General features: G+C 42.9%; 1 protein-coding gene across 1 annotated transcript in view; it reads left to right on the top strand.

Annotated features, from left to right (window-relative positions):
• Positions 1-4,424: 4,424 nt before the first annotated feature.
• Positions 4,425-16,011, top strand: part of trio (trio Rho guanine nucleotide exchange factor) — a 251,658-nt gene continuing 240,071 nt past the window's right edge. The window contains exons 1-2 of the mRNA XM_071587214.1: positions 4,425-4,605; positions 11,175-11,394. Coding sequence (XP_071443315.1) covers positions 4,425-4,605; positions 11,175-11,394 — 401 coding nt within the window. The remainder of the gene's footprint in view (positions 4,606-11,174; positions 11,395-16,011) is intronic.

Below are 16,011 nucleotides of genomic sequence, written 5' to 3'. Positions count from 1 at the left end.
GAATTGGGTGTAAATCAGTTAGGTTTTGCGACGTGCGTACTCCCTGTTCAGCCGTAGTTAAATTAAACGTAAGTATTGGAGTTTATTTGAAAGATAAAACAAATCAGTGTTTCATTTTACTCGGGCAAAATGGTTCTTCCGTGTGAGTTTTAGTAGAAGTAGTATCTATAACAATGCCTTGAAAATAGAAAAACGAGTTTTAAAAAAACGACAGTTTTTAAATGCATCTAGTATGCGAAAATGGCGAAGTAATTGAGCCAAACGTCAAAGGTTTCAGAGAGCAATGACTTGGAAATTTAGACTTTTTCATCTCTACACGAAATTAGAGCCGAAAGACGCCTATTCGATAAAAGGTGAAGCAATTCAAGCTGTTAATGTTGAACTCAAAGGGAAGTCTCCGCATTCTGGGAGAACATAGGTGTGGACTAAAATGGGAATACCCTGAAAGTCGAGCCGTGGAATCCTTTCAAAAAGTTCCAAGTCAGAAGAAGTGCATTCTCACGCGCAGGGACTCTATTATACATGTTTCTTTGACGGGTTTCGTCACCTAAAAACATTAGATGGAGTATCGATTGAAAGGATCAGTTTTCCGACCCTCTTTCTCGGTTACACTTTTGACTCAATATTAACGGAATCATTCCGTATTTGCCCTTATCAAAAATGTTTGAAAAATAAGTTACCATTTAAATTAATAAGTCTGACGAGATAAAGTTATGGAATGTGTCAAAATGTGATAATTAGGTTGAATCCAATCGAATCATATGGTATGTATATCTAATGGATTACATGTCCTCCCGCCGTAATAACTGTGACCCAGCTACGGCGGTGTATATACAATACAGTAACCGCCTCCTTACTCAATGGAGAAGTTTCACTCCATTGACCAGTCTCTCGATATCGAATAATGAACCGATCAGTAAATTTTACAATTGTTTGGCACACCTTAAGACCCATGTGAAGACTTGGCCCCGGTGGCCGCGGGATAACGTGCTCCCCTGCCAACTCATAGGTCGCGGGTTCCTGCCTAGGTGGGTTTTTCTCCATCTAGGGCTTGGGTGTTGTATGCAAAATGGTTTAATAAAAAAATAATACTCTTTGAAATGAATAATTCAGATTAAATACGGTGATATATACTGCAGATACATTCATCACGCTCTTTTTCAATTATTTCTTGAAAGTTTTTAAAACAGTATCCTCGCAAATATTGTACCGGTTCTGCATGTATTTATAAATACATGTACGTGGTTGATATGTGTTCTTGCCCGTAATGTTGCGTAATGAATATTATTTGTTGTTAATCATCAAAGTGGGTATTTATGACTCATATTCCAAATTATATTGATTGTGAATATAAAAGTCAATGGTAGCAATTATGAAACAGTTATGTAAGGACAGTTATTTAATAATCCTGCCTTGATATTGTATGGGGAGTTAATTTTGTTTTATGACGTTTAACTTAGTTTACCATAATGCAGAACTTGGTTTCAGACATCGTAGCGTTGACCGATATCTCCTTTCTACGTAGATATTTTCATTTTCCGTCGACCTGGTATCAAAATTTACCCTCGACTGAAATCTTTTAAAATCTCGCCACTGAGTTTTGTTAATAGTGCTCCTGTCGTGCGGGTGTGCCTTTTAGCTTTTTCTTAATTTAGCATCTTTTGCTCAGTGTACAAGGAGAACAAATATTGAGTTCATTAACAGCCATTCTATTAAAAAATTTGAGCGTTAAATCCCCACATAAGCTTCTCGTGTAGTTCCGGTCAAACGAGAGAAGATACGGACCGGCGCCGGGTTTAGCTGGAGATATTCACTTCGGTGTATCGCCTTTTGCTAGAGTGGGCATCTGTGCCGTATCGATTTCTCAAAAGAAATGTGAAACGGTCTTTTCGAAAGGAATAACTGCGGGCAAAAAACTGCTTCAACGTGAAAAAAACCTTCCCCCCCTTCCTCCCGCCCGCCTCTCTCCTCGTTCACTTTAACCTCGCTCTCTCACCGTGTATCCTCAGTTCAAACCCGAGATCGACCAACCTGTATGATAGTGTAAGAAGAGGGTTCCAGACAATATCCTAAATATGTGGCGGGAAAATATATATTTATGCGAGGGGATTAAATGAGAGGGGGTATTTTTAGCTTACTCTCTTTCGCCCTTGCACTCTTGATACTTTGAAGGAGAGCTCGCAGCTTCTTTTTCCGAAGCTCATTTTTTTTATAGTCGATGAAAGTGCTGTTATCGCACGAAGAGTGCCCTTACCCTCTCCACTCCCCAATCCTCGCCCTTCTCTCCTCTTCCATTCCCCCTAGCCCCTCTTGCCCCTTGGATCTCTTCGCCCTTCATCCGTGCCCGCGCATGTGTCGCGTGTCCTTTCCATTTGCACCCGCGTCTCATTTTCTCCTTTCCATCTCGTCGCCGAGGCTGGCGGCTGATTCAGAAGGGTTCGGGAAAGCGCTTTCCTCGCAATCCAAAGGTCATGGACTCCTCGGTAATACCCTACGGCCACGGAGCTCGTGATTTTTTTTCTTTCGCGGAGATTAAATAGTGCGAAGGACTTGACGGTTTCGATCAGGGACAGACGACGAGTTTATGTACGCATTTCCGTCCGAACGCCCGCTCTCTTACACATCCCCCCCTGCCCCTTCCCTTCTCCCAGCTTTCAATTCCTTCACTATTCATTTGCCGCCTATTTCCTTTTCCTTTCCTGGATTATACCCCCCACCTCTTACTCCACGACCCGCAGCCCCACTCTTCCTCCACCTATGTTTTCCCATGTGCACCTGGGATTGTTCTTCGACTCCCTCTCCGTCCCGCATTCCCATTCCCACACGTTCAAATTTCATCGTTCCCATCTCCCGTCCTCCATGCCTCCGAATTTCTACCCCATCCACCCAATAACTCTCACTTCCTCCCCCTCTGGCCTTGATCTTCCCTCCGCGGTCCCCATCCGCCCCCGCATCGCACCCCCTCGCCGAATTTATTCCAAATCCAAGCACCCCCATCCCCCGATTCCGTATTCCTCACGCGATCGGCCCGGCTTCCTCCCTCCCCATTTCCCGAGAGTCTCTCCCGGTTTCCGACCCCCCTCTCCTTCCCCCACGTGCCTCAATTTCCGACCTTCCTCGCTCTCACTCTGTTTCTCTCACTCCCTCTCACTTTTTCCCTCTCCAACCCCTCCGCACGCCGTCCTCTAGTCCCTTCCTCGCTCTCCCATGCTCTTTCGCCATCTCCCTCCTCCGTCCTCCAAAACCCCGCCTCCCACCGCACACCCCTTTTCCGCGCGCCCGGAGACCAACCCCGCTCCCCCCCTCTTTCCCACCCATTCCTCCCCTCCGCACCCCCGCTTCAACCCCCTGCGTCCGCCCCTCCTGCCCCCCCCCCGCTGCCACTGCTCGCCTTCCTGCCAGCCACCGCGGGGCACAAAAGAGGAGGGAAGCCTCTCCAGCCTAGACGCCGAGCGCCGCCGCTTGCGTGTAAGGTCACTTTGCGAGGCGACATGGAGGAGATTTCGGAAGGTCTCGGATCACCGTGGGCACCGGGGACCGTGGTGCCGCCTCTTCCTCTTGTTGATTCTTTCCTCGTGGTGTCCCCTCCCCTCCCCGATTCTTAATACGCGGAAAACGGAACGCCCTGCTCGTACTCTTGTGGTAGATTTCATTTCCGTTATGTAGCGTACTTTCCACCCCCTCTCACCCCGATAACTTTCGCTCTCGCCCCCACTCCCTTCGCCCCTCTCACTCTCCACCCCAGTGCCCGCCTCCTCTCTCCTCCCCTCCCCATCTTTGCACCTGTCACAAAGCCCGCGTCCCTCCGAGCGAAGCGGTTTGTTTATCTTGACAGTCGCGTGGTGGCCACGGGTCTCTTGTTGTTCCGTCATTGCGTCTCCGCCACATCTGCCGCCGATCCTCCGGTATCCCTCGGCGTGCATCTTCAGAGGTGTTCGAGGGACGCGGTGGTGAAAGTGTCCGTCGTCCTCACTGACGATCCCCCCTCCCCTGCCTTCGTGGCGGCGGCCACTCCTCCTCGTCCACCATAACGCACCCGTATCGCCCTCAACCTCCTTTCATCCTCGGTGTAGTGTTGCTAGGACATCCCATTGTTCGTCTCGCTCTCTCTTCCCCCTCCCCCGGTGACGTGTGGTTGTGGTGTGCCGATTGCCTTTGGATGCAAGTGTAATGGTCCGCGACCGTGAAAGTGGTGGTCGAAGCGGTGGGCGGGATTGAAGTCCTAAAACCCTTCTTCCCCCCCCCCCCCTCCACGCGACGGATCCAGCAAACCCTCGTCGCTCCCAGGGTCCTCCTCCCACCTTCCACTCTGGTGCCATGGTCCACGTGGGGGTGGGGGTCCCCGCTGGGCGTGCGGCTGCCCATCTCCGTCGAGCGTGAGGCACGTGCGTGGCGTGGCGGGGCGTGGCGGGTCGCGCGCGACCATGGAGCGGCGTCTCAACTGCATGGGCGGGGCCAGCGGCGCCCGGGACCACGGGGGGCGTCCGACGCCGCCTACTCCGCCACGTGGGGGAGAGTATCGGGGGCGCAGACGCCCTCACAGTTGGCACAGCTCCACACAAACGCTCTCCGTCCACGGGGGTGGCTCCTCCGAGTGCGGGAACGGTAAGGAGCGGAAGGCGGGAATGGCACGCCTTTAATTAAACACGCGGGCGATCTCGCGGGAGTTCCGCGTCCCGTAATTTCCAGCGTGATGAAGTGATGGTCCTCGTCGGCTGCCGAGGCGTGAGACGACTAGCCATGCGGATTTACGCTCACCACCCCGTTATCGATTCATTTTTTTCACATCCGTGGGATTACGATGCGTACGTCGTCGTCGTACGATACGCTGTGTACGTTTGGATTAGCGGGTCACGGCGGCGTTTTCGGCTATGGAATGCCAGAGTAGGTGTGTTCGTGACTGCCTTTTAACTGATTTTTTAGGCCTAAAAGATGCGAGAAACTTATGACCATATCAAATGTTGCGTTGGTTTACTCTTCTGTCCATTTAAATGAAATTATATTCGTAATTATGAATACCCATGTTATCATCGAGAATTCGACCTTTCTGGGCTCTTGATGCAGGTATAAAGGAAAATATATCCACATTGCAGTAATTACTAAATGATAATTTATTGCCTTTTGGTAAAAGTTTAAAATTTATTTCCTTTTCCTTCGGAGAAAAGGTATGTCACATAATTTAAATTGTATATGTATGTGTGTCTGCCTATGTATTTATATAAAGTAAAAGTGTTAACATCTAACCATGCATACATATTATTGTGGAACTTCAGGATGTCGCCTAAATGGTCGGAAACATTTCCTCTCGGCCAACCAGTGATTAGCGCAAGGTAATTGGAGAGAAATATATGCAAAGATTCCTTTTTTAAGCAGCTTATCGTATTTAATTTGTTAGAAGTTAATTAGTAAGAACGTGGATGGTAATATTAGGTTGTATTTGTTTCGTTGTAAATTTTGTTCGTTACTGTTGACTTTTAGGGGATATATGGTTGGTTTTAATGCAATAATTCGACTGATAATGTAGCACCTCGGGAGCTTTTCTGCGTACAAATTACTGACTTAATTTATTGTTTTATTACAAATCTGTTATTACCTCAAAATGTATTATTATATGGTAAGAAGTTTTACATTTTGTATTATTAAAATTTTGTTTTCATGTTAGGACTTTCTGTATGAGACACGACGTTGTATTGTCACCTGTGCTAATTAAAGTTCACTTGATAAGTATATATTCTGCTTTACTTACCCCGAGTTTGTTTGATCTAACCGCATAAAATGATCGTAGTTTAATTCCTTTATTGACGAAAGAAATTTTTAGCGGACTCTTCCACAACAAATTAAAATGATCACATTGGGGACTTATTTCATTCATTTAAGTTGTCATACTCTTAATGGAAGCAATAATTCTTCTTCGAACCTATTTTAGGCAATGTTTCACTGGACTAATTTTTTTAGATTTTTCCCACCCCTTTACCGAGGCACACTTCCTTTGTGTTCAGAGTCGTTATTGCGTCATTTGGCCAAAGGAAGTGTGTTCCAAAAAAAAAAAGAATTTTCCCCTTTTATCTCGAACGTGGTGGGCCCCACCTTTCCTCCTCTGTCAGTCTTCTATTGAGGGAGCTCCTGCTCACGTACTGTAGTCCATTTTCGAATTGATTAATGTCAAAATGTGTGTTATTGTGCCTCCGAGGGCTTCTTTGTTCACGGCTGAAACCTCTGCTTTGTGTCGTCCATTCTGGTATTGTTCTTGATTTAAGTAAAGTTTGCCCATACCAATGCTAAAAGTTGTTTTAAAGGAAAATACAAAAGATACACCAACATTGGATGTACTTAATGTCCAAATTTCTGATGAAATTTAGTGTTTATTTTGGAATTTAATTTAATCTCACTTTTCTTTTAAATGCGATCGTATCTTAATGGCTTATTGATTGGGACTCCTGGAAAGAAGTAGCAAAAAACTTTGTCATTTTTTGTTAATTATTTATTATTATTTATAACGTTTGTAACAATTTATGACACTGTTAGTACTCTAATCTATCTTGTATTATTATGCAAACATGAGTAAAGTCGATAATTTCTCTATTCTGGACTTGAATTAAATTTTTAAATCGTTGTACGCTGTCCATTGAAAATATTGAGGTGGTAAGGCTATAAGGATCGGGCAGTTCATAATTACGCATGCCTCCTACGAATCCTGAAATGAAAATAATGAGCCTAATATTCAATTAAACATGTGTAAGAAAAGTGACCAGTGTATTCGACGTTTTCTAAATCATGCACGTTTTCATTTGCCTCACAAGTCTAAGAAATTAACGTTCAATTCTTGTAGTTAAAGTTTCCTCCATATTTTCAATTGAGGACCAGAAGCAAATGTTAGAGTAGAAGCCATCCAAACTCGATGACAAGAGGCGTTCAGTTTTCAATTTCTCCTGATATCCCTTCGTCGAACTTAAATTGCTTACGATCGTAACGGTTTATTATCTTAACTATAGTGTTTATCAACTCTTTTAGTGATTATGTACCCCCAACTTGATAGCTCATCACCCATCTTCTTCCTGTTCATGCCACTTTAAGATCATTAAAGTGACGCGATGATATTGCGGGCGTATTTTTAGTCTTGCATATTTTTGTTGCAGCCGTCCGTTTCCCTGGCTCTTCACCCGTGCTTCGTTTCATTTCCATCTCGGGGAAGTCTTTTTCGCACCCGGGGGTAAATTTAATTGCGCACAAATGGAAACTCGTCTCCTCCACCCCATTCCGTTCGATTCCATTCGCTCGTTGCCTTTCGTCGGCATCCTCTGAGAGCGCACGCGTTTTGCATTCACTGCGATGCTCTATGCCCCCCCCTCAAACCCTGCTCACCTCCCTTACCCCGCGTCGTGAAAAAAACTCGAGGCGAAGTGACTCGACGTCATTGCTCTCTCCTTCTCCGTGGAGTGTAGAAAATATTCGTGCTCGTCCGCACTCCTCTCCTCTCCCACTTGGCCGACTGACTTCCGCTTTGCCTCCCCCACCCCCCGCATCTCGGTGCTCTCTTCAGTGTTTTTTTTACCCCACCTCTCTACTCCCCCCACCTCAAGTCCCTTCCACCTCCCTCTTCCGTCAACCCCACGTGCCCACCACCCCCACATGATCCTCCCTCTCCGCCTCCCTCCTCCTCCTTCCCTTCACTCCCCCACCTCCCACGTCATATCCCCACTCGCGGCCTCCCATTCCACACCCCCGCCATCATTGATCGGCGGTGGTGGCGTTACCATGGTGACGGGATGCTGCTGCCGGCCTCACCGCACGCAATTCTCTCCATCCATGCTTCCCTTCCCCCTCTCCCTCCCGCCTTTACCTCTCTTCACACCCCCCTTTCCCTCCGTCCCTCTTTCCGTCTCCACGAGGGATTCCTTTAAGGACAGGAGGGAAAGTGATGGGAGAGGAAAGGGGGGAGGGTTCGGCGGGCGTAAGGAGGTGTTTTTGGGCGGCTTTCTAGGGAGGGGTGGAAAGGGAGCGGGAGGGACGTCGTGTGTGCGTGCGTGCGTGGGAGGGGAAATTCCGGAAGCGCTGGACCCCCCTCCCTCCCCGGCCCTCTCTCCAGGTGGTGGAGCGCGTCGGTGTAGTGGCCGTGATGTGGTACTGGTAGTGGTGCCTCGGCCGCCCGGGGTTTCAAGGGATACGCAGGGGGTGGGGTTTTGGAAGAGAAATGGGGAGAGGGGGTTCAGGGTTTGGGAGGGAGGGAGTGGAGTTGAATACGCGAACACTGTGAGCCTCAAGCGTAGGCGACGGCTGGGTGGGGGAAAGGGAAAGGGAGAGCAGGCAGGTGCCTATTGTTGCTTTCAATGGTGGGATTTTGGAACGGAGCCCCATTTAACTGCTCGGTTTGGGTGAGGGAACCGAGGAGCGGTCGAGTGGTGGCTTATGCGTGATTTCTCTCGCAATCGCTGTCTGAGTCGTCGCCGGCGGTGATTGTAAGGGTGTTGGTCGGGGGGGGGGGGGAGTGGGAGGGATGAGAGGGGATGAGATCGCAGATGGCTCATTTACAAGACGTGTGTCGCTTACGGTTTTTGGCGACAGGAGGATCGAGTGTCGTCACCCTCCTCCGCTTGGATGGGAAATCACAGGTCCAGCGAGATGCTGGGGATGGAGGGGGAGATGTTGGACGGCTTTTTATCTCATTCCCTCATCTCTGCTCCCTCTTCCGTATCTGGTCCCTCCCCCTCGTCGTCCGCTCGCTTTCTCCAGTTCTCCCTCCCTCCATCCTCCTCGACCGCTTTTCCTTAGACCTTTAATGTACCAATGGATGAAAAAAGCCCAACCAAGAAACTGGGGGGAGGGCAGTGAAACGAATCTCCTTTGCATTATCCTTCTCAGGGTTGGTTTACTTATTTTTTTGAATTTTTTCGTTATTCCTTAAACCTTCTTTTCGGGTTCTTCTAGCAACATAGGAAAATGAAAAAAGAAAGGGATTGAAAGACCGGATCTGCTACGGACCCTGGAAACTTGGGAACTTCATCCTTATAACTTTTAATGTGATTTTATGTGTTTTTGTTCAGATCCAGATTAAGTAAAACATGAAAAGATCGTAATTTTCCCAAGGATATAAATTACAATGAGTGAGAGGAGGGTTATCTTTGGCCGTTGGTACCTTTTCTTACGAAGTACTCATGTCATTACCGTAACGTTAACCGCCGAAAGAATTGAAATTTTTGGTCTTAAGTAAATTGCCTGCTGCAAATGATAGGATGATTTGATTTACTGAAATGGTAATGGCGTGCTTTGGATGGTGACTAAGTTGAGTAAGTTTGCCATGGTAATAATTGCTAAGGAAAGCTGTCCGCCTGAGTATCTTGAGCTCTGTTCGATGTTTCATTTGAGTGAATTAGCTTCAGTAAATGTTAACCTTTTTCTCTGAGAGTTTAAGAAATGCCTCTGGACGTTAAAGAGTTAATACTTACTCCTTTTAAATCCAAGACAAGTGATTAATTAATTGGACATTTATTTTGCAACCGTTAAGATTTCTCTCATCATTACCCATGTTTTTCGAATTATAATGGAAAGATAACGTTGCCTGCGTAATTTTTGTGGTGAACCTTTTTTGTCCTAAAACTTGCCGAACTTAAGCAGATATATAGATCGGTGTCGAACCCCTACTTCATTTTCGCCATCGTTTCAATTTCTGCTCGAGCCATAAAATGAACGCGTTCTTTGGAAAAGTTTCATAACCATTAGGGATTTAGGAAATTGAGATCGGTGAAGCGAAACCTGGTTTGCAAAGCTCGCAAAGATTTTTTTAGCTCAGGGTTAGTGTACATCTAGAATTTATGCATAACGAGGGTATTCATGAAGAAACACTGTAATTTTTTTATCTCTTTGTAAGCCGATTGCATTGCTGCTTAAATAGCCTACCTTATTTTCGTAATTCATTATGTATTCCGTTACTTAAAGTGGGAACAACTACGACAAGTTTTAAGAGATTTTATTTGGAATATTCCAGTAATGAAATAAGGACAATTTGCACTTTTCCACAGTTTATTTAACGTACGACGCGTTTCAACTCACAGAGTCATCATCAGGTACAAGACGGTCTTGTACCTGATGATGACTCTGTGAGTTGAAACGCGTCGTACGTTAAATAAACTGTGGAAAAGTGCAAATTGTCCTTATTTATTATGATGGACTTCCACGACCTCAAGCCTGAATCTGTTGAATATTCCAGTCTATGTTTTTTAGTTTTAAATGCCAATTTACGTTCATTGTGTTATTAGAAGAGCTTCTGTTTGATATGAATTAATGGTGAGATACGAATTGGACGAATATGGTATTCATTGACATGGTACGAATTTTCGGATTGAAATAAAACTCTGTTCCGGTATTGTACTTTTACTGTTCATTTTGATGTTTTGAAATTTAATTATTACTTTAAATAAGTTATTATACTAAAATGTATGAACCTGCTAAAATATTTGTACAAAAAATACTAATTGTAGCCACTAAGACATTTTCACTTTTGAGGCTACTACCCTTTTTGTATAGGCATTTGTGTAATTGCATCAGTGGTCACATAGGCGATGGTATATTGCTTATAATCAGTTATTAAGATAGTCATTTTGAATACTGTAACTAGAATTCCTTAAAAGGGCAGAAAGGAGAAAAAAATGTTATTTCGTTTTGCATTGATCTTATGATCAAAATCGACGTCAAACTGCATGTACTTCGCTTTTTCATTTCTTTTCCGATGAACGTTCCTCATTCCCAACATCTGTTCTTATCATGCTGCGCGGAAGTATGAGGGAATTAATAATTTGAAAGTAAATGTAAAAATTTTTTTTTGTTGTTGTATGACCTAAACTCGGGTTCAACCCTGTAGGCTATCTAAATCTCCAAATTTTTGTGTGGATAAATTTTGTAAGTTCAATGTGTCAAAAGTTAGTGTGTTTATCCATGCATCAAAATAACAATGTTTTGACATTTATGCTTAAGTTAAACTTACAGAATGGTTTCCCCGTCGTGGTGCCGGTCTTAAAAGTATACTATGGAGTGATGAATTTTCTCTAAATTTTTCTGATGGAAAATTGTAAATATTTTTTTTGAAACCCATGGATCGAAAACTGTAGCCGCTATATTTGTGAACATTGCTTGGAAGTTCACCGTTAAGGATCACTGACTGGTATTTCTTTTCCCCCCAGGAGGCTGGAGCGGAGGAGATTGCGGCATGGACGGGAGCTGTGGCGGCGGAGTGCGAGCGCTGGACGTGCTCTCGCTGCTGCAGGACCGGCTGGCGGTGCTGACGGGCGGGAGGGACCGCAGGGGAGGACCTCTCATTTCCTTCCCGGCCACCCCTCGCCGCGACCGCACCAAGCCCGATGACTACCGCCGTCTCCTCCACTACCTCCTCTCTATACCATGGTGAGTTGAGAGCCGGGCGAGCTAGATAATGACGCTATTTTTTCAACCCATTATCCTGGGTAGAGATGAGCTGGGAAGCCAGGGCAAGCTGCTGGAAGGTCGTTGCTGCCCCGAAGTGTTGTGGAGTGTCAACATTTACGGTCGGGATCTTTTGGAAAGTTGGTAGAAGCAATTCAACACGGATATAAACCTTAGATGTCAGGAAACTTTCCAGTGGTGCACGGATATTTCATAATTATATCCAAATTCAAAGAAACTGTGGGAAATAGTAACTTCAGCACAGTGGGCACAAATTTGAGAAATTTCGCAGAGGAGAAACCATTCATTCAGGGTTTTTGCGCTGTGGCATTCCTTGCATAATTTTATAGTACGAGTGTACGAAATCCGAGTCGGAAACTCAAATGTAAAAAAGACTAGTTCTAGGGTAAATTCTCAAAAGTAGTTTCCGAAAGAGGGCAGCCTGGTAAAGTTTTTTCATGCAATTTCAAACTTTTTTTAAACATGGTAACGATTTGGTGCATATGCTAATATCATAGTGAAAATAACACCGTTCATCATCTCTCGGTATCTTTTAGACACAATGAGAGTTACAAAACTGCATTATATTGTTGATACTGGATCAAGGTTCAGTTATTCCTAATAGTTCTTGGGCGTAAACGATGAATCTAACTTTCTTTGTTTCTCACAATAAAGAATCTGGTAGTTTTTGCAGCGTGAAAACATTATTTTCTTCTTTTATTAAAAAAACACGATCGTGTTTAGTAAAATATTTTTTCGTTTTGTATGAGTACTTCGTACCACTAATAGTTGTGAAAAGCTTTTTTCTTCTCGGTATTGTAAGAAAATCTTGAAGAACTCGCACTGGAAAACAAATAGGAAATTTTTAAGCTTTATAATTTGCCCCTAACCTATTTTACACTGTGAATACGTTCATATTTTTGCCATAGGCGCTCTATATTTTACGATATGATTTGATGACCCTGTCTCATGTAACTCGTCTCCGGGAAATCATTTGTATTTTCAATTAATGTCTGGTAGACTGAAACTATATCTTCTTCCCCAGCCATTTGTCTTTCAATGCTTAATTCGCACCTCTCTTGTTTATTACATCGCTCGTTAATTTGACTACATATGTTTGTGTCCCATGGTCTTCATTGTGAGATTTTCGATTTTCTCTTCTGTTGCGTTCGTAATAAATCCACTTTTTCAAAAGTTATGTTAATCTAACTGATTATTATTTTTACATTGTCAATTATACGTGTATTGTAATTCATACATTTACTCGTAACTTTCTGTATACATACTTCCTATATTCTCACTTACATGTACCCACTTAATGTAAATAAGCTCATTTGATCTTCTGCATCCTACTCATTTTCAAGGAACATATTTTCTTCGGAAGCCTTATATAGTTCTTTTGTGCATAGAATTCAGGTAAGGTATTCCTAGCTTGTCGCCAGGTTTCGCTGAAATCGCACGTAAAATCACGACAGCCATTCCTCTGGCAGAACTCGAACACGAAATCTTTGCCTATGCGCGTTATCTTTTTGGCTAAAACAGCCGTAATGCTTTTCCAATCGCCCAAGCCTCTGGTCCATAGAGTACTATATTCCAGATGAAAGGCTTTAGATTTATTAAAATTAACAAATAAATAAATTGTAAAGGTTCCAGTATTTAGTGCAATATAATCATGTTGCAATCCTCCGAAGGATTTACTTTAAAGTTTAAAACCCGTTCAGAACTATACAAAACGATGTTTTTTGATCGTCATAAAAAGAGGTATCCTCTTATAAAGAGAATAGTCGGCAGCTCGTGGGTTAGCTGGCAATGTGACTACCTTAGATGTACTTACCGATTCCAGGCTTTGAAAAACTATGTTTTGGGTCAGGGATAGATGCTTCGATTAACACAATATTTGTAATGGCCGAGGGGCAAAGGAAGGATGTTTCCTCGTATTTCAAAAAACCTGTAATGGTACCAAAAAGATAAAACTTTTTACCTAGTAACTTTCGCCACCTGCCGTTACCATTCAGAAGATTCATCAAGTGTGATTCGACCGTAAATGTTAATCTAGTTCCAGATTTTTTTTTACGGTTTCCGCGCTATGCGATATTCTTTCTAGGCAATATTTTTTAATTAAGCACCTAACCGGGTTTTGGGTACCAAAAAGTTTTGTTGATGATTTTTTATCCAATGCGGTCGAAGGTCAGTGTCGATCATGGTGTTAGATGTTAAACCTCCGTCTCAATTCTATTTTTTCAATTATTTGTTGTTTATTCAGTTCGATAGTTTCACTCAATTACATCTTACTGTCCACATTCTCTTTGAATTGCTCTGCTAGCCACTTCCATGGCGTATGGTAGGGATGAAATACGTTGTATGGTGTGGAAAGAAGAAAAAGTTATTCGACGTCAAGTGTGAATTATAATTTGAACTAAAAACTGAACGGTAATTATCAATGAGCAAATGTTAATGGAGTTTTTTTTATAATTTATTTTAATTTGGGGAATGTCAACTTTCTCCCTAAATTCTCGATGCTCGAAAATGGCCGGTTTTTATTATTTCGCGTATTTTATTATTACTTGTCAACGTGGTATTTCACCCTTAAGACTCATAGAACCAAGTCATTTCGCGAAAACACAGAGAGTTGAGCATTCTTTGATTTTGTGTGGCAGCGACTTTTTTTAGCTCTTTTTGACAGCTCTTACTATTAATAATTAATCAGAATGAAATAATTCCAACGATTCAATAATTGCTATAGCTAGAATTAATAAATATTCACTGGGTCCACGTGTTGTCATGTTCGTACGTTCACCCTTAATTGTAAATGTATTCTTCTTTGCTAACAGCAGCTCTTGTTACTATCTTCAACATTTAATGCGTCAACTTCAACTAGCAAAGTGTTTCTCCTGCAGTCCAAATACCGGACAATTGCGATATTCATTATTAGCATGGTCCACTCTCTCCTGCTGATGCTCCGTTTTTACTTTGTGAATATGTGATTCACGTGTCACAAAAATCTTGGAACTTCTGGCGGTAAATGACAACGAAAACCTATGAAGGAAATGTTGGATGTGTATGAACCATTGAAATTCCGTGAGGCCCATCTCTTATCTCAAACCTACTGTTTCACTAATGGAGTGATATTTAACTCTTGCATATAGAATAGATTTGCTAAACCGTTTTAAGGAGTTCAACAGTTCCGACTGGACTCGATACATACGAGTATCCTCACTTCAGCTGTACGTCTAAGAGTTATCTTCATAAAAATTGAGATTCATTTTACCTGCTTTTGGAGCTTTATCTCTTCAGTCTGAGTAGCCTGGTTTGTATCTTTGTATAACAATGCCATTCATCGTTTTTGTGAACCGTTCAGGAACCGTCTAATACACTCTGTTACAATCTCGAAATAACTGGTTTTAGACCAATATATCATGAATCTTTGATGTGACATTTCCTAGATTCAAAATTTTATTAATAATTTGATTTTATTTAGAAAATTTCCGAAAAGTTTTTCATGAAATTTAAATGAAGATTCTACGTAGTGCACTAACTGATCTGGACCTGGTGAATATCCGTTTCTCGTACGCACTAGCTTCCGTCCGGTAAAGTGTAGAATTTCTGGCACATTCCCAAGCGTCATGACCTACCTTTGCAGCATAAACATTAACCCTGAATATTCTGAGTTGATTCCTTTGAAATGCGACGGAGCCTGTTCAACTCTGTACGGTCGATAATTCGGATTTCGAAATGATATTATGAAATCAAATTTCGATAATTTTACGAGATATGGGAAAAATGTAATCAGGTAATGACTCAGAGTTTTATATTTATGAGTTATTTTTTCCGCGTTTCTGGGGAAACCATCCAGTAAGTACTTAGACGCGTCCTAGCTAAAGTTGTGAATTTAAGGGTAATAATTAAAGAAATTTCAATACCTAGACTGGGGAGCTAAAATTGAAGTTGTCAATTGCCGTATGTTTGATTCGTTTGCAGTGTAGTGCTTGGAGTTTGAAATGTATGGGATTTTAATTTTGAATAAAAATGAATTTGAACCACAGATCCAAGTGGTACCCGGCTTTTTGAGAGGGAAGCTTCGCACTTCTTCCTAGGCACGAGCAATCCTTTACCCCGTGCGAGTATGCATTTTGCACCACGCCTTACTTTGCAGGTTGCGTGGAAGTTAATGGTAGGGGCAAAGTACTTCTAAAATCTATTAAAAATTTTTTGAGTAGGTTTTCCGTCTATGAAAACATTTTGTATTGGAAGAAATCATGTCCAGTAGCCTTTGATATTTTGCTGGAATTCATAATTGTTTCTCTTGAAAATAGTTTTGAGCTCTGGGAGATTGATCTTATACTGGTTTTTTTTTACTGACTAATTTCTGAGATTTTCATTTTCACTTGACCAAAATGTATTTGAATGTATGCTGTCAAGTTCGATTATAAGAATTTAATTTTAATTTAATGAATTTTGGAAGAGGAAAATGTTGTTTGGAGGCAAGCCGTGTAAATGTATGAACCAATTTCACTCCCTTCATTGCCTGAACTTCCTGTGACTTTCAAAGCACAGTCCTTCTATGTTATTTTGGTGGGGTGGGGTAGCATCCTCACCTGC

Source organism: Hetaerina americana, unplaced genomic scaffold (assembly GCF_022747635.1).
Source record: "Hetaerina americana unplaced genomic scaffold, ioHetAmer1.1.p SCAF_3, whole genome shotgun sequence".
Classification (NCBI taxonomy): Eukaryota; Metazoa; Arthropoda; class Insecta; order Odonata; family Calopterygidae; genus Hetaerina; species Hetaerina americana.
This window is presented reverse-complemented; position numbering and strand designations above follow the sequence as displayed.